The 27262-nt window shown below is 39.6% G+C and overlaps 1 protein-coding gene across 3 annotated transcripts in view; it reads left to right on the forward strand.

The window, feature by feature from the left end:
- The first annotated feature begins 3705 nt into the window (after positions 1-3705).
- itgb1a (integrin, beta 1a) overlaps positions 3706-27262 on the forward strand; it is a 29952-nt gene continuing 6395 nt past the window's right edge. For 2 of the 3 annotated variants that reach the window (XM_067577428.1, XM_067577429.1), the window contains exons 1-10: positions 3707-4025; positions 20609-20669; positions 21071-21156; positions 22732-22951; positions 23067-23237; positions 23743-23981; positions 24314-24469; positions 24606-24701; positions 25532-25621; positions 25877-26017. In XM_067577428.1, the coding sequence (XP_067433529.1) occupies positions 20609-20669; positions 21071-21156; positions 22732-22951; positions 23067-23237; positions 23743-23981; positions 24314-24469; positions 24606-24701; positions 25532-25621; positions 25877-26017 (1260 nt within the window). In that variant the 5' untranslated portion in view covers positions 3707-4025. Of the gene's footprint in view, positions 4026-20608; positions 20670-21070; positions 21157-22731; positions 22952-23066; positions 23238-23742; positions 23982-24313; positions 24470-24605; positions 24702-25531; positions 25622-25876; positions 26018-27262 lie in introns of all 3 variants that reach the window. The other variant, XM_067577430.1, reaches the window with a different exon arrangement.

The following is a 27262-nucleotide window of genomic DNA, read 5'->3' on the forward strand; positions in this document are numbered from 1 at the left end:
GAATTTGCTTGGCAGATAAAAAGATTGTGTTTGTCTGTCCTGTGAAAACACAGTCATCAAACGGCAGACATCCTCAAGTCTAAACTGTAACTGTAGTTTTCCATCTTGCCACTAGATGGCTCAGTAGAGTGAGAATTTATTTATTTATTTATTTTTATTTTTAGAATGGTTCTTCACAGACAACAAAGTGTCATATTTTGCACATACAGGGCACGTAGCTTTGCTAAATAGTTCTCATGAAACAATATGCAATGTATCAATCATACTTTATTTGTATAGCTCCTTTCATAAGGCAATCTAAAACAGTACAAATATAAAGAATCAGTTTGAGACAACTGGAAATTATGAAATGAGAAATAATCAAACCAATAAAACAGATAAAAGACAATAAAATATAAATTAGATACAAATATTTAAAACAATAGTAATACAGTAAAATAAATGATTAAATAGAAAATAAATAATAACCATTAAACATTCTACTTAAAGCCAGGCTAAACAGGTAGGTTTTAAGTTTACCTTTAAAGATATGAACACTTTGAGTTGCTCTCAGATCCTCAAGCAGATGGCTCCAGTGACACAAGACTTGTGAGGAGCCCTCCTTGTTCATACATTGCAAACATGTCAGAAAAAGACAACAAAGTTCTTCATGAAGAAGTAAAATAATTTGAAATCAATATGAATTCTGACTGGCAACCAGAATAAGGATTTTATGGTATAATATGATCTTTCCTTCTGGTCCTAGACAGCTATTATTCTAGTTATATCTAAGAGATATTATCCACAGAAATGGCAGTAAGTCCTTTAGCAAACACATTCAATATACAACACATACCAGAAATAATTACCAAAATAAAATGAACTAGTCACATAGTAAACAGCTGTATTGCCCTTTGTCATGACAGTGACAGAAAAATCCAGAAAAAAATGGATGCTCTGAGAGAAAAAAAAGAAAATGTAAACAAACTATCACTGCATTTTTTTGACATTGGACCCTGTTTCCATGCAGTGACAAAAACAGACCACAGGGAGGCTCCAGAATTGATGGATTCGATAACATTTAAGGTAAACTGTATCTCTTAAAATCCTTATGATAAGAAGAAAAATAGATTATCATGGTTTATATCTGTATATAGGATGTTCCAGTCACTACTGAACATATTGGAATCAATACATGCATATTTGACGAGACTGTACAGCTCTTGATTCGTTTTCCTTTTTTCTTGATTCTTAAAAGTGACATGATAAATTGCTCTCCCCCTTTGTTTTTTTGTTTTTTTACATTCGAGCAGCCTGAGCTTTTTCAGTTAGAGGAAATCAGATGTTGAAGCCGGAAGAGAGACAGTTAATCATATGAAGTCAATTTCCATGACGTCCACTCCATCTGGGTCACATACAGTCTGTCTGAGCCTCTGCTATGCTCCATATCTCTTCTGACAGCGTATGTCAAATATTTGGCAATCGTCTTCTACCTCATCACTTCCACTTCTTGTTACTGAGTCTAAACGAATCTCTCTTTTTTTGGTAATTTTTGCACACTCTGTGGTATGATTCTCAAGAATGTTGCAGTCCCTCCTCCTTGTGTATGATTCATATCAGTGAAATTATTGTTTCAACTCTGGGCCTTCTGGATGGATATGACCCATCCTGTGAGTCATGACATATTACAATTAATCCCTCCCTGGACTCTTATAGAACAAGAAAGTGTACTTGTCAGCAGAAGCTGTAGATTTCTGTCTGTACATTTAATACCAGACATATGAACTATATGGAAAAGACATTATAGTAACTGTGGAGTTAACGCAGATTCAACTTTTCACTCATCTCGAGGGGCCGCAGGGAGATTTTTTTAAAAAAAAAAAGCTGCATTCCATGGTAAACACTCCCTGGAGACTAAACAGGATTCAAGGATCTTCCGGGCTTGATAGTTTGTTTTCTCTGACATTTTCCACTATGTCCCCGGCACTGAGACAGAAATATCTTTCCACTAAGTTTAAAACAAATAAATAGACGGGTAAGATGATTATTTTCACTGAAACTGATCCAGAACTGTGCAATATCTCTGAATACTTTGTGGGACATCTAATGCTGTGGAAAAATCTTTAAACAAAACTGTTACTATTATTTATTCATATTTATTTATTGTGATTATTATGCATTTAACAGGTTTTTAAATACCACTGTTCAATGTACCTTCCTCTTCTTGTTTCTTTTTCTCTTTTGTATCGGTAACTTGTATTTGTCTACACTATATTCACGGAGAACAACACTATCATACATCTCAGAAGGTAAAGGGTGAAAGGGGGAATCATTAATTTAGAGGACACAGGTTTTATGTATGATGTTTTCATTCTTCAGTTACCAGAGGTCACGAGGAAACTATACAGTCATGACACCTCAAAGTACTTAAAAGGTCTTAAGCTGAACCAGTCATGTGAAATGACACTTCATTAGCAAAGTCTACCATGACAATTTACCATCAGATTCATTGTGATGATAACTGCTGACTTCAATAATCACAAATTAAGTTGGTAATCAAACTTGTGATTTACTTATCACATTACTTGTTTATGTATGTTATGATTTTACACTGCTAGGTTTGATTTCAGGACAAAAATCTATTCATTAATTCTATTTCATGATAACAATGTGTAAAAATATATATCTGGAATTATCTCTTCGGTAACCTTGTTTTTGTTTTTGGTGTAATAAATCATATAATTTATAAGGGCGTAAAACAGTGATGATGACGATGATGATGATGATGATGATGATGATGATGTTGATGATGTTGATGACGATGATGTCCATATCCTTCTAATATTGAATAGACATGTTGGCAGCATCTGTATAAATAGGCAATTATGTGAGTGGGGTTGTTCTCTAACAGTGACGTAAGCAGGAGGGCCAGACTGGAGCTAAGTCAGCAAAATAAAACCGGAAAACAGACTTAGGCGCCTTCAAAATAAAAGTAGCTGAACTTATAAATACAATAATTATAATAAATTAATACATTTTCTTTTTTCCAACTGGGGACAAAAGCTGTGTCCCCAAATGGTTAAACGTTGACTTTTGGGTCAGTGGCTATGGTCAGGGTTAGATTAAGTCTCTAGGAAATTAATGTAAGTCTATGTAATGTCCCCAAAAGTACCCTGGGACAACACCCTGGGACAGAGTGTGTGTGTGTGTGTGTGTGTGTGTGTGTGTGTGTGTGTGTGTGTGTGTGTGTGTGTGTGTGTGTGTGTGTATGTGTGTGTGTGAGACAGAGAGAGAGAGAGAGAGAGAGAGAGAGAGAGAGAGAGAGAAAGAATGACTTATTTTGCATGCATTAAGTCTCAGTTGTCTCACTCACTCTACTGTTCATGCATGACAGATTAATTGTGCCATTGTTGTGATAGTGCAGTGAGATTTCTAAACCTTTGTGTGTGCGTGTGTGTGTGTGTGTGTGTCTAACGGAATTGTAGCCTTGCCTTTTTAAATTTACAGTCAGTGATGCTTATTTGTGACAGTGGGTTTATCATTGTGGACAAGGTTTAATTTACAATATAAGCACAACGCTTTAAGTCCATCATCGTAAACATGCTTATAATAGAATCAAGTCTAGTGAGTTTAAAAATACTAGCGTGTCAGTTTGTGTTTTATCTTGAAATCGTAACCGGAAACTCCTCATGTTACACTGTGCGTGTTGACGTCAGTGTGGGTCGGGCAGGAGGAGCAGAGTTCTGCAGGCTTGCTTCTCCGCTTTCCCCACAGATTCAGACCGAGGAGACGAGCTCCACACGGGCTGCAGGGACGCTGTTTGTTTTCCAGCCATCGAGCTGCTCCCCCGTTTGGCTTTCAGTATAAACTGCACACATCTTCTGTGAGGAGGGAATGAGCAGCGGGGGAAATCTGCGGTGACTTGTTGGGAGGAGAAAGTGGCCCCCGGTGCCAGCAGGGCAGCGCAGCGGATCATCCCTGGGATCTGGAGAGGAAAGCGAGCTTACTTCTTTATGCTGCCTCGGAAATAACACCACAGCGCCAAGGTAAACAAGATCAGTCATCTGTTCATGTTATCTTCATTTGTCAAAGACTCACATCATCATTGTTGATATATGTTTGAACTTGTGTGTTTGAAGCCCTCAATACCAACTTTATACGGATGTTACAGCATTTAGGGGCATTTCTGTATAATTTCAAGGTCCTATAGGGATTGATAGTTGTCTAGAGCTGTCAAAAATGTGTTTATAGTGACCATAATGTAGTTTAGGGTATTTTAGACAGTAAAATATCACTAAAGCAATTCTCTAGTATTCAAAATTTGAATAGGTGAAAGCTTCGATCTTGTCTTTCAAAAGGATTTTTAGGTGATTGGATGTTGTTTGGTCTCAGAAATGTCTGTTTAAATGTGTGTGAGTGTGATGTGAGGGGGATCTTCCTCTATGCTCCCTGTATGACAATATCATTAATAAACTAATCCACTTGATGGATGTTGTGATCTCCAGTACACCGGTCATCCATCATTTGTGGATCAGATGCAACAGGCTGCTGTTGCACCTCTCTCCATTAATGTGGACGGTCATATGAAAGAGCTTCAACAAGTCATCTCACATGATCTATTTAAATTACTCAGGGATCACTTCACAGCAGATGCTGACAGCCCAGAGGGAGACAGACGGCAGAAGTTTCAAACCGTTGAAAGCATAAATCAATGAAGTCCCAGAGAGACAGAAAGAGCTGAATCTGTGTATCACAGTCACAGCCAAACGGGAAACAGAAGCGTTGATATGCCGACTTATCACACACAACACAGACGTCAGATTACATACAGTTGCTTTCTGACACGACATGCAAATACACAACTCGCTGCTTGTTTTTCCCCGTGCTGTGTATGATTGACAGGCCGCACAGCATCCACTGATTGGATCAAGCACAGATGCAGCATTTCATCTTAAGGAGAGCAGGAGGATGGAGGCCTTACGAATACGGCTGACTGCGCTGACTCCACATTAGGCTCTCAGTTTAATCAGGGAAGTGGAGGCAGAGAGGCGGGCGGACAAGGACGGAGGGAATGAGGGGATGTCATGAGGAGATATGGAAGGCAGAGCGGGTGGAGGAGGGCTAATTGAGGAAGAGGAGGAGGGTAAATGTAGGACAGTGGGGGGCAGGGGAGGAGAGGGGCAGTTGAAAGACAGTAGCCAGTAGCCACCAGCTGAATGGATGTGACCTCAGGCCCCCGGGGGAACAGCTGCTGCTGCAGGGGCCGGGCTCCCACCTGATTTACGAGGCCCCTTACTGCACACAGACAGCCACACCCAGGGCTTTCTTCTGGACATGTGACACTTCCTGTGTGTGTGTGTGTTTGTTTCTTTGTCAGTGAGTGACGAACACCTAATGTGCAAACTTGTCCCCTTGAGACGGAAGTGATGAATGTGCACTCTGTGTGTGTGTGTGTGTGTGTGTGTGTGTGTGTGTGTGTGTGTGTGTGAGTGAGAGAGAGAGAGAGAGAGAGAGAGAGAGAGACATGGATCCTATGTACTGCTCTGTTCCTGCGGGACGGAAGTGATGAATGTGTGCGATTGCCTTGCGCGACACATGCTTTGCGCCAGAGGGGGAGATCTCAGGCTCAGAAGCGTAAAGTGGTATGAATAATCGCCTGTTACAGCCATTTACCTCGACCACACACACACACACACACACACACACACACACACACACACACACACACAGATACACATAGATACACACACCGTCCGAGTTTGAAAGCGGGTCTACAACTGATGATCCCAGAAGAGCAGTTTCTATGATTTGTTAGGCAGCAAATCACATGCCTGACCAACAAGCTTAAACCTCAACAGTCTTTCCTACATTCTGAAGGTTTCTCAAGACATTTGGAATTTTAAAGTCCAGTTTGAATAAAAATTAAAGTAAATTTAAGACTCTCAAGTCTTCTCTCTGTGGTACAATAACTTTCTCTCCTGCTTTTGTTCAATTCCATTCCTCTGAAAGTCGTTTTTGGCGCAGATTTTTCTATTTTTGCAGCTAGATTGCGGGGTGGGCCCTACTTTTGGTTTTTGGTGCGCAACCTCTAAAGCTTCATGTAGCCAACACTTTTGCCTCTTCTCTCATACTCCACTCTTTCTTCCCACATTGAACTCAAATGCAGTCTCGGGCCTTTTCTGGTAGAGGGGGGGGGGGTGGCCTTCTGCTTCTAAAAACAGTCTCCGAAACACAGTGAGGAATGGCGTAGTTAAAGCTGACCTCTGCTTGCCAAGGTCTGCTGTGAAAATGAGGCCAAACATGTTATGTTGGTAGTAATAGTAGCGGACTGTTGCGGGCTGCGTTCAGTACAGTCGTACTGTGTTTATTATTGTGACAGGCTGGTCTGTGAGAGGGAAAAGTAATGTTTATGTGCCTTTCTCACAGCACGACTCAGTTGAAGGGTATAAAAGAGTTTGTGTTTAGAAGTGTGGCTTCATTCAATAACATGAACACTGGTTTGTCTTTCACCAACACTATAATACGACTGTGATGAAGAAATGGACATTCTATTCAAACTGATAGTCAAGGCCAGGAATCAAACTTCAGTACTTTGTTGGTACCAACCAAAATATGACCGTTTCACCCAGCACCAAACACTGTCAAGCGCTGAGAGTTGGCATCAAAAATATAGTCATATTTGTAGTCTTTCTTATATTTTGGGGCATTTTTTCCATTATCAGTAGAGATGTGGCAGGAAATGAGAGATGGAGAATGACATGCAGCTAACCCTGCTGGTCTTGAACTTCTGATACTGCAGTTACATGATCAGTGTCACCTTCATGCCCCAAGATTTATAGTTTTTTTTAACTTTTTCTTTGATGCAAGAGTGACTGATTTAAATCAGGATTTTGTCATTTTCAGACTTTATATAAACGGTGTAATACAGCTGCTTTTGTTCTTTTGTTAAATGAAGAAAAGGGTTTTGTTTTTTTTCTAGCTGTATCAGACTCTTGTTTGTTTCCCCCCATGGTATGATTCATTTGGGCAGATCTGAACACAGCAGTCATACTCAGACTGAAACAACCACACCAAGACCGTTTAGAGGACGTGATCTCACTTCAGTCACAAACGAATTCTGGAGCGGTTCCTTTGTGGTGGTCAACCTGTAGTTTGTTTGCTGTGGTCTGAATCATTGGAGGAGTTGGTCAACTTGTTGCATTGGTTCAGTTTCTTTTCACACAGAAAGACAAAACGGAAAGAAATTCAATTGAACCAAAATGCATCACTGAAAGCATAGGAATGAGGAAGAAGTTCCTGCAGGAAGAAGGCTCTCTCTGCTCACATATCAGGAAGGCAACGTGTTTCATTATTAGTCCAGATTGGACCTCCGTTCACTCTCTGGCTAGCTGCTAGCAACTCTGGAAAGCTCACCTGGCTACAGGAGCTGTGTAGCTCAAACTTGCAGAGTATGCCTTGAAATTGGGTCAGATCGAGGTCAGATCACATTCCCACCACAAATGAACCACTCCGGAATTTGTTTGTGACCGGACAGAGATCGCTTCCTTTAAAGAGTCTGGGTGTAGTTGTTTTGGTCCGTTCCTGAATACAATTGCTGTGGTCAGATCTGTCCAAACAAATCATACCAAAAAGAAAACAAACAAGAGTTTGATTCAGTCGGACTAAACAAGACAGGTTTGAAAGCACACAAGTATAATTCTAGTATCAGTACTGAAACTCACATATTGTGACCTAACAACGGTCCAAAAGCCAAATATATTCAGTTTACAATGACATAAAACAGAGAAAAACAGTAAATCCTCACAAATGAGAAGCTGAAAGTAATTGTTTGCCTCAAAAATAACTTAAATCATTGATCAATTATCAAAATAGTTGAAGATTAGTTTTCTGTTGATTGATTAATCGACTAATTATTTCCGCTGTAATTAAAAGTTCATAGGTGGGACACCCTGGTGGCCTATGGTTGAGGCTCACCAAAAACCGCAATCTGGCTTGGGACTTCTGTACCATGTCATTCCTCATATCTCTACTGGCATAAAATGTTCCAATAATAATGATAACAAAAAAGCAAATATTTCTAAAATTGGTCTTATTAATAATTTGCTGTTAGAATTTATCTTCATACGTTTGATCATTTACTGACCATTGATCAGTTCTTACGCACCACCCTTCAGTGACCTATATGCACAAATATGTAGAACCAAAACAATGCAAGCACTGTTCTGTCTTTGTGAATGTGGTCTGTAGATGCTGATTTGTCAGGCGTGTTAATTGAGTTACCAACAATCTGCTGGATCAAAGACAGAAACACAGTACAGCAGTGTAGCTTCATAGACGGGGTCTTATCTCAAGCTACTTGGGAAATTTCTTGACTTGCAACTTTGCATATCTGATCTGATACCATCAAAATGTCACGCAACATTCCATAATGGACTGTAGATACACCAACAATACAACCACTTTGTAACATAATAGACATTTAATACTTAAAAGAATCAACTATTCCCATTTATGTTGCTAAGGACCATACCATACCTGACTGACATATGAGAAATGTGTTCAACTTTGCTACTTTCCATAAAGACTAGGCTTCACACCAACTACTACTGGAAAGTATTTAAATGAATTATATATATACAGCAGTGACTGAGGAACTAAGGACATAAGTGTAAGTACCTTAAAAGGATGCAGATCGCTTGCCAGAAAAAATGTAACAACTTGATGTCTAGCTGTATATTAAGGACCATTAAGCTTGAAAGCTGTGTAGCAGGGAAGGTTGTATAAGTCAAGCCTTTATACTTGTAGTCTGCTGCTCTGATTAAGTGGTACAACAGAGCTCAAACACAGTTTCAGAACGTGATGTTCATTTAGAGTCCTCTAGAAACGCCTTGATTATTAAACATGACAGCTATTCCTCTACTGTTCCCGAGAGGAAATACGTGTAACCGTGGAGTGCTTACTGTTTCAAGTCTGCATATTTTTCACTCTCCCACGGTAGCGGAAATGGAGGCCTTCTAGTTCAAGTGTCAACTCTGGGGCCTAATGAAAGACATCTGAGTGTCATTAATGTGCCAGTTTCTGAGCGTTAAGGGTCTCAGCAGAAATACAGTGGAGGTGTCCACAGCTGGCCTGCTTCAGGGTTAAAATTGGATTAAGACCAAACTTTAATATAATTGTCTGTGTAGAGAAAAACAGAGCAGCACAAGACTTAATGCTGCAGTTTTCATACAGTCTTTGTGACGTGTTGGCTTCTGTTGGACAGCTCGTATAATGCTTTAAATCATGGGCGGTTTTGCGCAGGCGTGTGTGCTTGCGTTTAAACAAAATGCACACATGTAGACTTGTTTTTAGCAGATATAGTTTGTTTCCCAGTTGTTCTCCAGCAGACAGACAGTAGGGACCAGTAGCTCTGGAGAAAAGGTTATCCTTGTCTCAGCCCCCACTGTCTGTTGAATAATCACTTAATAGCTGTAAATGTTTCTCTGAGACTGCAGACTGCTGTTGTGTATCTCAATGATTCCTCTAACTGTCAGTTGCAGTGCTCATTTTTGTACATTGTCCCAGAGAATTAATATCTGTGACAAGCCATTTGTTAATTTCCAGTAAGGTCTGCCTTGGCTGTGTTGCTGACATTGTCTGAATCAGTTTCCAGGCTTGTTTAGCTTTTCCCAGAGCTTAGATTACATTGATGGCCTGGTTTAGGTTTAGGAATCAGACACGCTTGATTCATAAAGACAATATGCTGCCGTTCTGGCAGCTCACAACATTTTCAACTCTCTGTAACAAGGCAGTCTGGTCCCCTGTCTCTGTCTCTCTGCCTTTCTTTTCCTTCCTTTCTCCATTGAATGCAAAATATGTTGTCTTCATGGCTTCCAGGGAGGAGATGTGGCTGGTCCTCAGGCAGCATGATACAGGCTTCCTGTGTGATCTAGCTGAGCTTCCTGTGTTTCAGCAAAGGAAGGGCCGACTCAGCAAAGTCAGGGACTTTGGGGAGGCTTACTGTACAGCAGCTCGCAGCACCACAGGCTGAGCCCTGGGCTCACACTGTCACAGCCAGGCAACTCCACCAGATCCCCACAACTAGCCAATATTTTCTCCTGGTGGTTGGTGGTGAGAATTGGATGGTCTGCCTTTGTCTAGATCTGCTTTCAGAGGATCACCATAAACGGTAAAACAGATGGGCCCCTAAAAATGTCCAATTTTACAGATGCTTGAGCAAACCAAGCACAGCTACTGTCAGGCTTCTGTCTTGTACTTCAAAAATGCAGTAGTATAACAGCATTTGAGCTGCAGTTTGATTTTGTGTCTCCTGTGATTTAGTCTACCTTTTGGAGTGATTGCAGAGGCCAGGTGGGGAGGACAAGTCAGAAATAACTTGTTAGCACTGCATAGCTATTTTCAACACAGAGATTGAGCCATGAATAGTGATATGGATTTGGCCGTCCTCCAAAGGCTGTGGTTTTGCCTCAGTTGTTCCTACTGAACTGCTGTGGGAAGACACGTTGTGATTAGATGTGAACTCTATTCAATACCAATGTATTTTGCAGAAAAGAAACCAGAACTAACTGCTTAAGTGTTATTGATTGTCTGACTGGAAAAAGTAAAGTCTTTCCAAGGCAGTATCCCCCCCACCCCCCACCACCACCACTAGAAGTGTATCTTTAGCCTCTGTCACGTACAAGGGGAATGTTGGCAGGCTTCAAGCCAACATATGTGGCTAAGTGTTTTGTGTGAAATACAGAGCAGAAGTTTCAAGATCAGCAACAAGCTGTCTTTTAAGCTAGCTGGTATGTAGACTGTAGCTACTACCCCTATTATTCTATTAAACTATTACAGAGTGGATAATTATGGGTCTCAGTTCGGGTTAGATTAACTAATTTGGAAACTGACAATTACCTCATTCTCTTGTGGCTGTCACTTCACATACTGTAGGCTGGGAATAAAAAAAAGCAACATCTTGCTCATTTGCACTATAAGTCACCTAGCTACACCTTTGATCAGCTACAGTTAAAGCCCTTAAACAGTCATGGTCCACCTACACATGTGTTTTCACTTAATCCACCTGATTTGAACTGCTCTCAGGACTGTGTGTGTACAGACTCCACTCGATTGACATCTCCCTCACTCTCCTGTTAGCTTTGTTGAATCTGTTACGGCGAGACAACTAACACCTTAATCATTCTAATTGGTACATGGAGTTTGGTGACCCCGCGTAATTCCCTGCATAGCTGTACCCTACATCAACCTGAGCAGAGGTGTAATCAGCTAGAAAACACCTGTGTGATTGTTCATTAAGTACATTTAATTCAGCTGCAGTTCAGGTCACGCCAGCATTTAAAGTGGCAACATTTCACAGCAAAACTAATTAATTTCCATGAAATTATGGTGATCTGTGGATGTGGTTGTGGGGGTAATGCAAATCTTTCCTGTCAAGTTCAACTCTGGTGAACTTTTATGTGTGAATTTGCGCCATTGACCAATAGCAAACCCCCTTGACAGTGCTGACCTTAGAGGGAAAAGGAGAAGCTATCATAGCTTATAAACTGTGTTGCACCATCTGGTTTTATTTAACCTTCCTGCGTCAAAGGTGTTTGCCCCACAAAAGAGAAATAGTTTGCAGACAGTTATCAAGACAATAGTCAATGGTACAATCATGTCTCTTGAATATACTGTGTGAATGTATTGTCCTGTTAGTAACTAAGCTAACTAGCTTGCCAACTGATAAATTATCAACCTAGCTCAGAGAGCTATTGTGATGGACAGTTAGCGGTTAGCTTGTCAGCTACAGTAGTTTGTCGTCAACAAGGTTATAGAAGCACATATTTCGCAAAGACATGCAGGGGAACTTTGCTGTGCCACTTTCTGGTATGTCTGTAAAGACTTTTCTGTGCTAGCTATGTATTTTTGCTGTTGAGGTTCTGTGTTCGCTCCCGCTGGGTTGCCATATAGCAAGTTTGGCGAAGAGACCTCAACTTTTAACCACTTCTTTATTTTTCTTTAACCAATGCTAAAAGTGGAAGTCCACCAACCAAACAAGCTGCAGAAACACATAACAAACAGAGAAGTATCTTTATATAATTAGGCTAACTCATGGTGGCTCATGTTTAGAAAGAAAATGTTGTGTAACACAACTGAAATCAGTTTTGTTGCCTTTATGAGTCTTCTACTTGTGCTTTTATATGCTATCTTTTAACATGTCAATGATAAACATTTGATCAGTTAATTAATCATTGCCACCTCTGGACATTGTGGCTACTGTTCAACAAAAGTTACATACGCAATGCAGTGAATCATTCAGTGTATGACTTTAAAGCTACCTGGGGGATATTACTTTGCACATCTTAGCTGTGGTAGCAATTGATGCTTTGGACATTATCTTGTTAGCTATTGTTACAACTGTGTCATGCAATTTTTATCATTCTGTGGGCCCTAAATCATTGAACTATTTCTCAAAATGTGAAAACAGAAATAGAAGCTGATGTCATTAATACATACAGTACCTGCATTTTTCTTTGAAGCTAAAAATAAGACAGACTGAGGAAATCAGACGTGATGGAAACTCCTTGGCATTTCTTCTCCCTACTCACAAGTTCCACTCCGATTCGAGCTGTTCAGCACCAGTTATTTTCATGTTTCTTTCTATCTGAAGAGTCCTCTATTAAGGAACAGTTTGAAAACTGGAATGCGCATGTAATGTGGAAACTATGATGACATCTAGGCATTTGTGCCTTCATCCCTATCATCTAGAGTGTTTTTTTCTTTTTTTTTCTGTGGAAATATTGCATTGGAAACCACAGTGGATTGTCTGCCCATATCACTGCCCTGGAAGCAAAGAAGCAGCAAAAGATTAAAGACATCAGCATCTGTCTCATTAGTATTATTTATCACACAGAAGCTCTTTTAGCAAAGAGTGGACGGTGAGTGGGAACACTTTAAGGATCAGACTCTCTGTCATGGTTTCAGAGGGCAGCCTGATTCATTGCTTTTGTCTGCTATGAGAGGGTCCTCCGGATGGTGGTGGGAGGTGGTGGCGGTGGGGGAGGAGGACAGAGACACAGACGGACACTGTTTGGTATTCTCCCTCAGTTCTGTCGGGCGGCTTGTACATCTCAGAGCTCAGACATGTTCGCCTGCTCTGCGCTGTTTGAAGGGTATGTGAAGTTAAGGGAACATCGGTTTGGTTTGGCTCACAGTGGAGGGAGTGAACTAAGCAATTGTGTGGGTGGTATGAGGGAGGACGGAGACAGAGTGAGGGAGGGAGGAAGGAAATGGGGGGGGGGCGAGAGAGGAGGATGGGAATGAAGGATGCCGGAGATATGCCACAGACAACACTGGAGTGGCTAAATGCATCTTGGTATGTTTTAATGAAATATTAACTAAACTCAAGACCCTTAAAGAATATGAGGACTGAAATAGTTGAGCCACGCAGACCTGTTCACTTTCATTTAGTTGCCTTCACCAACTGACATTAAACAGGCCTTAACAAATATATAGACAAATAGAGGAACGAGGATTAGGAAAGACTAAAGGGCTAACTCAGCAGAGGCGAAGAAAGTCTGTGAGATCCTTTCCTTTGGACTAGAGGCAACCCCTTTCCCTCCGAGTTGGGAAATGTGCACCGCCCTTTCCTGTTTTCCCTTCTTTTCCATTCCTCCTTTTCACAGCTTGAGAAGAACAGCCATTCTCAGTGAGGGAAGCCCAGTCCTTCTCCCACAAAGAGCACACTGACTCTGAGCAGCCACCAGTTCTTTACTACTGCGGTGTATGCTTCACTGTGTGGAGCTGTTTCACTCGCTGCCTCTCTGACTCTGCTGGTCATTATTCATGGCAGTGCTTGCTGAAGTAAGTACTTCTAAGCACTTGCAAATGCGGCTCAATTTAAGGGAAAGTAAGTCCACTCATTCATGGCTAAGTTTTGTGTGGCTCAATTAAGCTGGGTTTTCTACAACAGGGATTTTCACACTGCAGTCCTAGAACCTCTAGGGGACCTCCTCTAGGGGAGTGGACCCCAGGAATGCCCCCGACACAATGAGGAGATGTTAAAGTTATAAATTCTGTCGGTTATTTTTGAATGAATTAATCTCCTGAATTATTTTTTTCTTGTTTTGTCTTTCCAACTGTCCAAAACCCAAATATTTACAATTATATAATACAAAGAGAAGCAGCAAATCTTGAACATGCAAAAGGTTGTAATTTTTTATCTTGATAAATTAATTTAAACAGTCAATCGATTATCGGACATGTTGTTGGTTAAAGCCACTTATGTAGAATTTGCACATTTTTTTAATGAAAAAAAAACCACACACAACACATACAAAAAAGACAGCAGACAGTATTAAAATAGAGGTAACAATCTCGGGGACAGAAATCTCCAAACCTGGACAAATAAACCTAAAACTTTCTGACTGGAGAGATACTTCAAGAGGTATTGGGGGAAAAAATGGTGAACTAACCCTTTAAATGGAATTGCAGTAAGTAAGTAGTAAGTAAGTAAGTAAGTAAAGGGTTAGGATTTATTTATATAGCACCTTTATAGACACCAGTTACAAAGTGCTTCACAGAGGATGTTAAGAGGTACAAGCATGTATTATTATCTTGACACAACAGACCTGAGTTTGGCTATGTTTCTTAAGTTAAAGAAACATGATCAAGTCAGCGTCCTAATATAAGCATCGAAACTCACGGATCGGTCTAAAGTCTCCACATTTCCATCCTTTAAAACGATATTACTGTCAAACATAATAGAAAAGCACTGAAATTCCATTCTGTGCATAATGAAGCTTATCTTGGACTTTTAGTTTAAAACAAAAATATCCTGGAACTCAAGTGTCATTCAGAGAACAGCTGCTTTATTACAAACAATCCCACTGTATAAACCTGGAATCAGTGTGTCACAGCTGGCTTGTCAGATTTGTAGCAGAACACAGAACAATAATTACCATCAGATCCTGACCAATCCCGACCGATCCTGTGTTAATAATGTTACTGCTGCTGTGCCACGTGCGTGCATGTGCACATCACTCTTAATTTAAAGACACACTTATCATTTCTGCTGCTGTGTGATGCTGCCGGTGTTTCATAAAGTCAAAGGAAATAATCTGTCTGACACTTCCAGAGATTGCTCCACAGACACTCTATAATTAGCACAAGTGCTTTCAATGCATATTATTATATTATTTAATTATGTATGATATATTGAAGGGGACAACTCTCTGTTTTTCCCAGGAAGTGGGGGTCTGGACCCCTCTGTCCCCCCTGAAATTTCCTTTAAGGATCGATATCAGGGCAGATCTAGGCATATTTTAAAAGATCGGCATTAGCTAAAATAAATCCACTCAAATTATGTTTTCACTACTTTACTGTTTTGTCCTTCTCAGCCTGCTAGTGTTTGCAGTGCTGCTTTACTTTACAACAACATACAGTGTGAGTGTTTCACTAATATGCAAGTGAAAATTAAAGTGTATGATTGTAAAAATGTATTTGGGCTCACTGGGGAGAGTGACTCTAAATTCTGACACCCTGGTTGGAAAAATACACAAATTTGTGAAACTCACAAAACTCCAACCTTATTGTTGTCTGTGTCATTAGCAAATTTAATAGTGTTGAACCAGGACTTTCAGTATTTGGATTAAGTAGCTTGTGAAAAATTTAAATACATTTTCTACAAACAAAACCTCTGTGCCTTTGAATAATTTTAAAGATGCTATAAACACACAGAAAAAAACAGTCAGCTAATCAATTGTTAGTCTAATGATTTTAACACTAGTTAAATATTAAATTAATAGCAACAAACTGGGGAACATTTGTCTCATAGGTTTGAGTAGCCTAGGATTTATACACGTTATATTTGTGTTTCCCATCTCCTCTGTTATTAAAAGCACATGATGAACGTTACAAATTTGGTAGAACGAGAAGTTGTAAGAAATAGAAATAGGCTGCAAACATAGCATCTCCGCAACATGGGTGTTGTGGCTCACATTTCACCAAAGTGCAGTAACAGTGTTGCAGGTTACTATCCTGGTCAGGCAGCATTCAGTCCCTCAGGAATGCCTGAGAGGCTTGGCCCATTTTAGTTATGCACCACAGTGTCTGCCATGCATCACCTCCTCCTGCCAACTGATAGAGCTTTGGGAAGCCCATAAAACACTGGGCTGCCTTTAGTCACAGCTCAGGTGCGTGTGACAAGTGGACAGGCAATGAGGAATGAAATATGCTTGTATGTGTATTGATGTCAGAGTGAGAGATACAGGAAGAGTGTGGGAGCTAAATAAACTAGTTCCTGTCAGAGAATAACCAGCGCTGCTCTGTCTTGCTGCAGTCAGTCATATCTTTATTTTTATACTCACCCATGGACAAATACTGTTGAACTTTATTTTTGTCATGCAAACATCTCTTAATAATCATCCCTCCCTCACGCACAATTTTGATGAATTTCTCTGTCACAATCACCAATCACCAAAGTATTCCAGCAGATGTTTGTTTATGAAAATGAACTTATAGAAGTAAAGCCAATAAATCAAACTGACTGTATTATTTATAGTGATGTTGCTCAATGATACATGATAATGTTTTCTTGGCTTTATCTTGCCTGTTCAGAAAAGGTATGTGGGTATGGCTTCTCAGCATCATGGTTCATGGAACTCAGCTTTCCCACTGAGGAGTGCAGTTTGACAGTTGTTAGGCAGTGTTGGAAATATTATTCTTAGCAACTAAGCATTTATGAAAATATCAAAACCTGGTCAAAACATCTCGGGTAGTCAGAACTATTATGATGTGTATAGTACGTAATGTACGGCCAGGAATTTCTCTTTTATGTTTAAATGGCTTTTAATTCATTAAGTTTTAAGCCCTTGTTGCATTTATGTTTAACAGTACATTATTGTGAATTACTGCTCTTTTTGCATAATATATTTTATGTAATGGTTCTCCAATGCGTTTGGGTCATGGAGGATACACTCACATATTTACCACATGGCTGCAGCTTCTCACTGGGCTGAAACTCGGTCCAGTAGAGAAATCACACAGGCATTCAAAAACCAAGACAAATATTATTTTAAAGTGCACAAAGCCCACAGGATAGTCAGCCACATTTCTACTTATCTACCATAAAAAACAGGTTGCAAATCATTATTTTCTATAAACTTTTATTTGCTTTCTTTGGCTACCCAAGAGACCTAATTTTCAAAATACATAAGGTCTATAGTACCTAATAGAAAGCATGGTTTGGAGGTCATTATCAGACACATTACAACAACACATGTCTGATTCTGCTGTGAGCCCCCAATTTTTGATTAAAAATGCATGTAGATCATGGCTTTTGAAGGCCTAACATCTGTCCTGTTGATCTCTCTGTGTAAAGCCAAGAGAAGATGAAGTGGTACATCTCTCAAAAGTAAAGCAATTGCAAATATGAATGTGGAAAGCAACATTTTAATTAAGTCTGGGGTAAACACTAGTAAATGTAACCCTTCAGACTTTGATGGACCATCTGACAAGCACTTCGGTTGGAGCATACTGACGCCTTTAATGATAAAGGACAGTCCTGTGGCTACACTAGTTAAAAACATTGGTTTAGGTTATATGTTTAAGATACAGAAATGGCAAATTGAAGCCATTCTTGACTTTAGAACACACCTCAAGCATCGATCATATCTCATCTTTGTCATCAGCTCTGATGGGTGTTTTTGGGAGTTTTTTGCAAATGTATCATGTAAATGTATTATAACGGAAGGAAATGCTTTCAACATGCTTAGACCTCAATGATACACACAGTGAGTTTTGGTTAGTAGCATTGAATGTAAACAGGAACTTGGTTTACAAGAAAACTCTGCAGGATATCTTTACATCTATATCATTTTCATGTATGATTAGTGTTTTTTCATCTTTATTTCATCTTTTTACTTCTAAGATGGAACAGACAAAAAGCTACATTTGTTATAGTGTCCATGTTAACCCAAACCACCTTGAAATGCTGACAAGTCATATTTATGACTTCTGAACTTAAAGGTTTCGAAGAGTACTTGAAGGCAGCATAACATCCTGCTCCAAGCCCTTTCTTGGCCTGCTCTCTGTTGTCTGCGCTATATTTTACCATAGTTTTTTACTGAACATTCCTCTGTGCAGCTGCCAAGCTTCACGGGCTGAAAGACAACATGGTTATTTTTCTAACTTGACACCTCACTGGCGTTTTATAGACGTAGTTTGCATTTGAATGATTCCTTGGAGCAAACTGGAGCTGAGGATTAAAACACCAGTAATAATAAAAAGGAACTATCTGACTGTGATTTTGTTATGAAAGGAATGTGAATTTAACCTCCCTTATTGCAAGCTCGGTGCTCACTGAAATCACTTCATCATCGTGCATAAAGCTATCGTACTTTTACATTCACAAAATAACTCACAATATGAAACCTGTTGATCATAAATCAGATAAATCTCTTATTTTTGGGTGTCACTTAAGGCTTCAATATGGCGGTGGTGATGGTGTAACAGTGGCCGAGCCAGGTTAAATGTGGTATTTAGGTCACGTGGAAACACAACACAGATACTAACACACACACACACACACATACACACCCCCATGTACAGCAGTGGAGATTCAAACCAGCTGATCTAATCTGGGGGGCCGCAGACAGGACGTCTACACTTCTGTGTCTATATAAACGCACACGCACACGCACACACACACTCACTCAGGAATGCATCACTCAACACTGCGCACACTAGACATCAGAGCTTCAGTGTAAGAGAATGCACTCTTTTAATGTATGAATAGCCAGCAACAGTCACTGGTCTAAAAAAGAAAAAAAGTTTTTGTCACTTTATCACCGTCTGTCTAGCTCTAATTTGAACCTCATGCTATTATATCCAGTGTGGTAGACATGAGCTACTGTGGAGACTCTCTTAGAAATGGCTCCCATGAGTTTGTGATTTATGGCCAGGCGAGCTATTGGTTTTACATTCCACATGTTAATTAGATTCGGCAGAAGGTGATCCCTTGCTGGCCAGCACACCTCAGTACAACACAGGACCATTGATTTGGTCCGTCCCTGCCAATAAAGAGTTGGTGAGAATCCCAAAAGCATTTCAATGCTAACTAAATCTTTTGAGACAGCAGCAATCATGTAAAATTTACCATGGTAGTAAGGTAGTATATTTAAACTCTGTACATACAGTACAGAGTTTAAATAGGTCTGTACATACAGTACAGAGTTTAAATATAGCTTCAGCTCTGTTCTCACGATTATTTATTGTCAAAAAGGCTGTAACCTCAAACTTAAGGAAATCTTCCCACACGATTTTGTCCATACTAGCAGCGTGGCTCTAGGGATGGCAATGTCAATCTGTCATTCTTTGGTAGACTGAAATATCTTAGCTACTATTGGATGGATAGCCATTGAATTTTGTGATCTTTCATGGTCCCCGTAGGATGAATCCTAATGACTTTGATAATCTAACTTTTACTTTAGCGCCACCAGCAAGTTGATGGTTTTCATCTACTGCCTGGATTGGCACAAAATTTGGAACAGACATTCACGGTTACCAGATGATGTATCCAGTTGACTTTGTTGATTCCCGGGCTTTTTCTGTAGCACCAGCATGAGGTTAAGATTTGTAATTTTTAGTGAAATACTTGGGCAACTTAAAGTCAGTCTACCACTCTGGTCCAGACTGATATATCTCAGCAACTATTGGATGGAATTGCCATGAAATTTGATTTGTGTTCCCCACAGCATGATGTAGAATAACTTTGGTGACCCCCAAATTTTCCTGTTGCGCCATGATCAAGCCAAAATTTAACTCCCGTCAGCTGTTTCATGTGTTTAGCGATGACTGTCAAAATGCTAACACTGCAAAGTAAGATGGTGAACATGGTAAACATTACACCTGCTATACATCAGTATGTGAGCATTGTCATTGTGAGCATGTTAGCATGCTCATGTTAGCATTTAGCTCAATGCACCATTGTAGTACAGCCTCGCAGAGCTGCTAGCGTAGCGGGAGACTGTTCACAAATCAGCTGTAAAGTGCAGAGAAAGGTCCTGTCCTGTTATCATTAGTAAGTAAAGAGCTTTGCATTAAGAGTAGGACAAGATGCATCAATATGGCAGATCAAAGGGCCTGCCCAGAGACAAGGGATCAATATACATGACAAGAGAGGGACTCTAGGGAGACGATGCTATTTACAGCAAAAGGGATTATGGGAAAAGCAAGGCCGCAGTCCAAGCTGGGGGAAAGTGTGTGTGACAGTATGTGTGTATGTGTGTATATGTTTGTGTGTGAAAGTGGTCTGAATTGAATTAGCCGCCTGTTGCCCTATGACCGACTGAGAATAGCCAAGCCTCTGCCACTGGATAATTTATCACCTCCAATTATATCCAAGCCATTTAGAGATTGAATCTGTCATCTCTGGGAGACTCTTGCTCTTCAGGATCCTTTTGTCCAGGAAATTATGAATTGAAGCATTCAGGCCAGCAAGCACACCAGTTATTATTGCTAACAAAGAGATATTCACAAATGACTTTTCAAAACAGCAGTAACTCAAACGCATGGGTGAAAAAGAGACCACAACGTGTTTGAAAGATTTTACTCTATCAGGCTAAATATCTTTTTTTGTGTGTGTTTTCAGATGGACCTGAAGCTGCTCTTAATATCTGCATTGTTAGGAGTCTTCTGTAATGCTCAGAAAGGTAAGATTTCTCTGTCAGTTCTCATTTTTTTAAACAGGATTGGCTTACAGATTGCTATAACGTCATTATCCTGTCATATCATGTCATTTTGTTGATGTCAGCTTGCATAGTAGACGCACATTTCATAATGATGATTCCCTCTCTGGAGAAAGAGGCAGGCTACTTTAGCTTAATGATGTCATTGACCAGAGCCAAAGCTCTACCTTAGCATCACGGAGAGTAGAGGATAATGGAAAAGACGGAATATTCCGTCTCTGTCTCCAATTACCACCGAGCCACACAGTGTTCCAGATGAACTGATGTGTAAACACGGGGGCTTAACAGGCTGCTTACTTTGCAGGGACTGTGCTGTACCCTCTGACTCTGCCTCCTCTTCTCTTCTCTCTTTGTTTTCCATCCAGAGGGGAACGAGTGCATCAATGCCAACGCCAAATTCTGCGGGGAGTGCATCCAGGCTGGAGCCAAATGTGGCTGGTGTACAGACCCAGTATGTGAATTGAAGCTGTCAGCTATATTCAGTGCTGAGAAATGCAGTATGATGCCATTATGATGCCATAAGGAATATATTTATCATAAACATGTAATTTTGGATAGTGCCTAATGTAGGGCTACAGCTAAGGACTGTTTTTGATCATTTTTTTGGAGTCACTGATTAATCGTTTAGCCCATAAAATATCAGAAAATAAGGAAAGCACAATTTCACAGAGCCCAAGATGACGTCTTTCAATAGTTTTTAGTTTTAGTTTTTTTATTTAGTTTTTTGTTTGTTTTGTTTAACTATCTATCTATTTACAATGATACATTGGAAAAGCAGAAAATCCTCACTGGAGCTGAAAAGATTAGTCAGTTACTTGATTAGTTGATTGACAGAAATAAATCAGCAACTATTTTGATAATTTCTTAATTGTTTTCAGTCAAAATTTCCAAATATTTGATAGTTCCAGCTTCTCAAATTTGAAGAAGAAGCTATCTTTCCTTGCTTTTGATTTTTGTAAATTGAATATCTTTGGTGTTTGGGCAGTTGGTCGAACAAAACAAGCAATTTAAAGATTCCCTTTGTCTGGAAAGGTGTGATGTGGATTTTTAACTGTTTTCTGATGTTTTATATACCATATGATTGATCCATTAATCAAGAAAATCGGTAGATTAATCAATAATGAAAAAAATCATTAGTTGCAGCCCTCATCTTTGGAGACACATTGGAGACAGTTGAACTAGCCAAGTTTTTTGCTCAATAAATAACTTAAATGATTAATGATTTCAGAATGAATATGGACAATAAACTCAATGCCATTGATGTTGCTGGCAGGTTTAGTCCAGTGTGTCTATCTGAATTTAAAGGGATGATCAGGCAATCGAAGCAGCAGAGGACAAGATATCCTGACTTTTAGTCTTTTGATGATAGATAAATTCCTCAGAATCTATTCTATATGGATTGCAGACTATTTCTACATGAACTGGATCAAATATACAGTGTTTGGCACTATGGATGTAGATGTAGATTTTGTCTTGTTTGGATTTGTATATTGTGTCTTGTGCTTATGGGGCTGTGTTTGTGTGTTTGTATATTTGTTGTTTTGTCATTGTGGGATATCTCCTGAGAGGTTTATGCTTATGTTTCTGTTTGGATGATATTTATGTGTTGTGCTGTTAGATGATGGTGGGTTAACATGCCAGAATGTTTGGTTTGTTTTCAGTTAATGTGTCTGAATAATTTCATGAGGGATGACCAGACATGAAAATAAAGATATTCATTCATTCATTCATTCATTTAGTGCCAGTTATAGGTAAAAAACTGGATCCTACATTTCCCATAATTCAACTTGATAGTGACTTCCATTAGATCCTCTGCCTGGTAAATGCCACATCTTTCAAACTCCTTGCTTCCAGTTTGTAATGTTTCTCTTTTTAAATTTGTAGTTTCCAAGCCCAACCCGAGAAATAATGATGTCATAACTGATGACATCAAAGAGTGACAAAAGACATTATATCATACAAAATGTGTCCACAGGATAAATAAGTAGATTTTCATAATACTTTCTCTCGTTACTGCTTCTCTTAGGACTTCCTGAAACAAGGAGAAACTGTGTCGACCCGATGTGATGAGCTGCAGTCTCTGAGGAAAAGAGGCTGTAAAGATGATATGATTGAGAACCCACGTGGAGAGCAAAGGATCCTTAGGAACAAAATGGTGACAAATCGCAAAAAGGGAGCAGAGAACCTGAAGCCAGAGGAAATCACTCAGATCCAGCCCCAGAAGCTCAGCCTCACCCTCCGATCTGGTGAGGAATCGTTTTAGGATAGTTTTTTCTCAGGCTTTTCTCAGCTTGTTTTGGTTTTTAAGAATGATTACTCCACACCTGGTAACATCTGTAAATGTATAACATGTGTGTACAGGCGAGCCACAATCTTTCAACTTGAAGTTTAAACGAGCGGAAGATTATCCCATTGACCTGTACTACTTGATGGACCTCTCCTACTCCATGAAGGACGATCTGGAGAATGTCAAGAACCTGGGAACCAGTTTGATGCTGGAGATGTCAAAGATCACCTCTGACTTCAGGATAGGTGAGGATTTTTACTCTGATGTGTGAGTACACTGACAGTTTGTTTCCTTTTAGGGACATAGAGAATGACAAGCAAAGCAAGAGCTTTAACCAAAACTCACATTTTTTGGAAAAACTGCCATTAAAAACAGATTACAGTTTTGGAAGCCAAGAATATTTATTTATATATTTCATTTTAAAAAATAGTGAAAAAATAAACTACATAAAATGATTTGTAGTCATTTCCTATTGCTGGTACAGACATGTAATCCTAATGAACTGCACAGTCCTCTGAGTAGACTGACAGACATGTGTTATCAGGTGTCCTGCTGTAGGTATTTAGTGCCACCCAAGTCTGAACAACCTTGTTCTGACCTGCATAAACAAACCAAAGGAGTAAACACTCAAGAGTTCAGTGACCTCCTCTGAATTCATTTAGTGTCAACTTACCACTAGACTCAAGCACCCTAGTAAGTTGAAATGAAACACGGAATCAAACTGTTTTTCCTTGTTTTTGTTTTCCAAAGGCTTTGGCTCCTTTGTGGAGAAGACAGTCATGCCATACATCAGCACCACCCCAGCCAAGCTGTTGAACCCGTGCACGGGCGACCAGAACTGCACCAGCCCGTTCAGCTACAAGAACGTCCTGAAGCTGACAAGCAACGGCACGAAATTCAACACCCTGGTGGGTCAGCAGCACATCTCTGGAAACCTGGACTCTCCTGAGGGGGGCTTCGATGCCATCATGCAAGTGGCTGTGTGTGGGGTAAGCAGTAAAAAAAGAAACCCACTGTTACTATTCAGTGATCCGGAGGGAAATAATCACACTCAGGTTCACAATTTGAAGTTATTTTCCTACAATTATGGCACTTGCTTAGAGGGATCCAGCGCCAATAAATGTGTTTATGTGGAGATGTGTGAAAAGGTATTTTATGAGTCCCTGGTGTTTACAAGGAAATTTTTGGATGCAGGGATAATCAAAAGAGGATGTGTCACATGCTGAGCTGCTCAGATACCCCCTTAGGTTTTTATGGAGGGCATTTATAGCTGGTAGCAGACTATTTTTACTGATTTGATTATTTATTTCTTATCTCTCAGGAGCAGATTGGTTGGAGGAATGTGACTCGCCTGCTGGTGTTCTCCACTGATGCTGGTTTCCACTTTGCTGGAGATGGTAAACTGGGTGGCATCGTACTGCCCAATGATGGAAAATGTCACTTGGAGAACAATGTGTACACCATGAGCCACTACTATGTAAGTAGCTCAGTATAGTTCAACCTGCTTTGAAAGATTTCTAGATGGATTGTCTCCTTTAGCTGGCGTCTCTTCTTATGTTGACTTGTGATTTTACTTTGTAAATCTGATTTTTCTCCTCTGTCTTATTTTTAAGGACTATCCCTCCATTGCTCACCTGGTTCAGAAGCTGAGCGACAACAACATTCAGACCATCTTTGCAGTCACAGAGGAGTTCCAACCTGTTTACCAAGTGAGTTCTTTTAGGGCTGAAATGAGTAAATTAGTCTACCAAAAGGAAATGAACTAGTTAATCTTTTAAGTCTTTTTTTTACACAAAAATGCCAAATATTCATTGGTTCCAGCTTCCCAGATGTGAGAAAGAAAACTGGTTTTCTTAGTCTTCTAAAATAGTAAACTGATTATCTTTAGATTTTTGTCTCTGGTTGTACAAAACAAGCAATTTAATCACTGATATGTCAAATTTGGCCATGGGAAGCAAAGTATTAATTGATTAATTGAGAATATAATCAACAGATTAATCAGTAATAAAAAATAATCCTTGTAGCCCTTATCTCCTCTTTTACCTTGTCTTTTTAAATCCCTTTCTCTTGCATGTGTATGTTTGGAAGATGCCCAGTTCGTAAAAAAGTATCCACCTGGGTTGATACATCTGCTGCAAGTTAATGGCAGCATCCCCTTGAAGCTCTGATTATTTCCTTCTGCCATGCTGTTGCTTCTCAGGCCCCTTCAACCCAGTTCCATCTGAGTTTGATCAAAGTTTTTTTCATTACGTAGCCTGACAGTAAATTCAGTTTGCTTTAGAGCAATAAGAACCTAATAATTTCAGGGTTGAAATCAGCATTGTGTTCATCTAAATCTGGAAAGAAATGGTTAAAACTGCATATTTTGGGGCTTTGTAACTCTACTGTGATGCGTTTGTGTGCTGCAGCTGGAACAACAGTCTTTAAAAGTTCATGGAGAAGTATTCCTTATCCTATGTTTTTGCTCATTGGGATTCCAGAGATCACAAGATTAACAGAACTTTAACAAATGCTTTGCCCTTAACTTCTCTCTCCTCAGGAGCTGAAAAATCTGATACCAAAATCTGCAGTGGGCACCCTGTCTGCCAACTCAAGCAATGTTATCAACCTTATTATAGATGCTTACAATGTAAGTATACTCTTGAGATTGTCCATATCAAGCATTCTTTAAAAAAACTTTGATTAAGTTATCGTTTGCTCACATGGGCCACATTAAAGCATTCTGACTGAGTTGGAACAGTCAGAAGCTTTCTCCAAACACGTCTTCTCATTTAATACTTAGCTAAGCCTTTGTGTATTGTACACTGTCAAAACAAAGCTACCAGATGACATTCCAGTGCAGGAAATAACAACATTCATGTTGTTATCTCCTGGTTTTTGGCAGTCTCTCTCCTCCGAGGTTATTCTGGAGAACAGCAAGCTTCCAGAGGGAGTGACCATTGCTTACACATCCCGCTGTAAGAACGGAGTGGTTAGTGAAGGTGAAAGTGGACGGAAGTGCTCCAATATCTCCATTGGAGATGAGGTGAGAGTTAGAAAATGTTTCTTGGTAAAGCCTGTCAGTTTTTAAATCACACAAGGCACCCTCAGGCCATTAAAAGGCTGAAAATGTCAAATTAAATGTTTCCCCTAAAAGTATTGCATGCTTTTATGTCAGTTCAGTGCAATGGTAGTGAATGGTTTCACAGTAATAAACAACAGGGTCCGTAGGCTCTTGTATTAAAAAAAGAATAGTCTTAGTGACACAGATACACTTTATACTGGGCATTTTTCAGTTTCAAACCTTTAAGTCAAATCATAAATAGCGTATTTCTCCTATTTTGTTTCCTTATTTCATTTTTGCATTGATCATAAACTCAACTCCATGTAAAATTACAATAGTCTTCATACGTTTGAAATTTGACTTTGAAAACCTGCAGATCCCAACTATTGTCTTTGACCTTGGCTTTAACAATAAATGCATTTCCCATTTGCAAACAATAGAAGATGTGCACAAAGCTTTTGGGCAGAAAACGCATTGCCATGATGTCATTATAGTATAGACAGTTCATGGATATTTGTGAATTTAGAAATGCTGGGAACTAGAAAAAAGTACCTTTTAGAGGTAAATTTGTATGTGAGATAACAAGCAAAACGTTTACCACATGTTTAGATTCCTGCGAGAAATAAATAATTATAGAAAATAAGCAAAAAAATATAAAAATAGAATGTGATCAAATAAAATAAGTAAATAAGTAAGTAGTAATAGAAACGTGGAAGTCTGCTCCTGCTAAACATCAGTAACATTAGCATGATTAAAATTCTTGCTGTGTGCTTTCAGAATATCCCAGACTCTAGATAAATACCAGATGTCTAACATTTGTGTACAATCCCATGGCTGCAATATGCAAAGATTCACTCTCACAAAACTACATCAATATAGGATTTAACAATCATCAGACTTGCCACTTAAACCAGATATTTCTTTCTCACTAGCTTTTTAAAGAAACCATCCAGCATGTTATTAAAATGCAGAGCTCTGACCAGATCACTAGATGCAAACAAATGATGCCCTCTGTGTTTTAAGGGAGATTTCCCATCTATCACTTTCGCAATGTGTAGCGCACAAAAACATTTCTGGTGTTGATCTGCCCTCAAGCTCTCATTAATTCTAGTTTGTTTCAACATTAATACTGTGTGGAAACCTCGCTGTCGATTGACCTTTGCAACTAAAAGGCAAAGTGTAAAGATATTTCGCTCTCTGACTCTGGTTTTCTCCTTAATTCCTTCA

The sequence above is a fragment of the Thunnus thynnus genome, chromosome 21 (genome assembly GCF_963924715.1).
Source record: "Thunnus thynnus chromosome 21, fThuThy2.1, whole genome shotgun sequence".
NCBI classification, from domain to species: domain Eukaryota; kingdom Metazoa; phylum Chordata; class Actinopteri; order Scombriformes; family Scombridae; genus Thunnus; species Thunnus thynnus.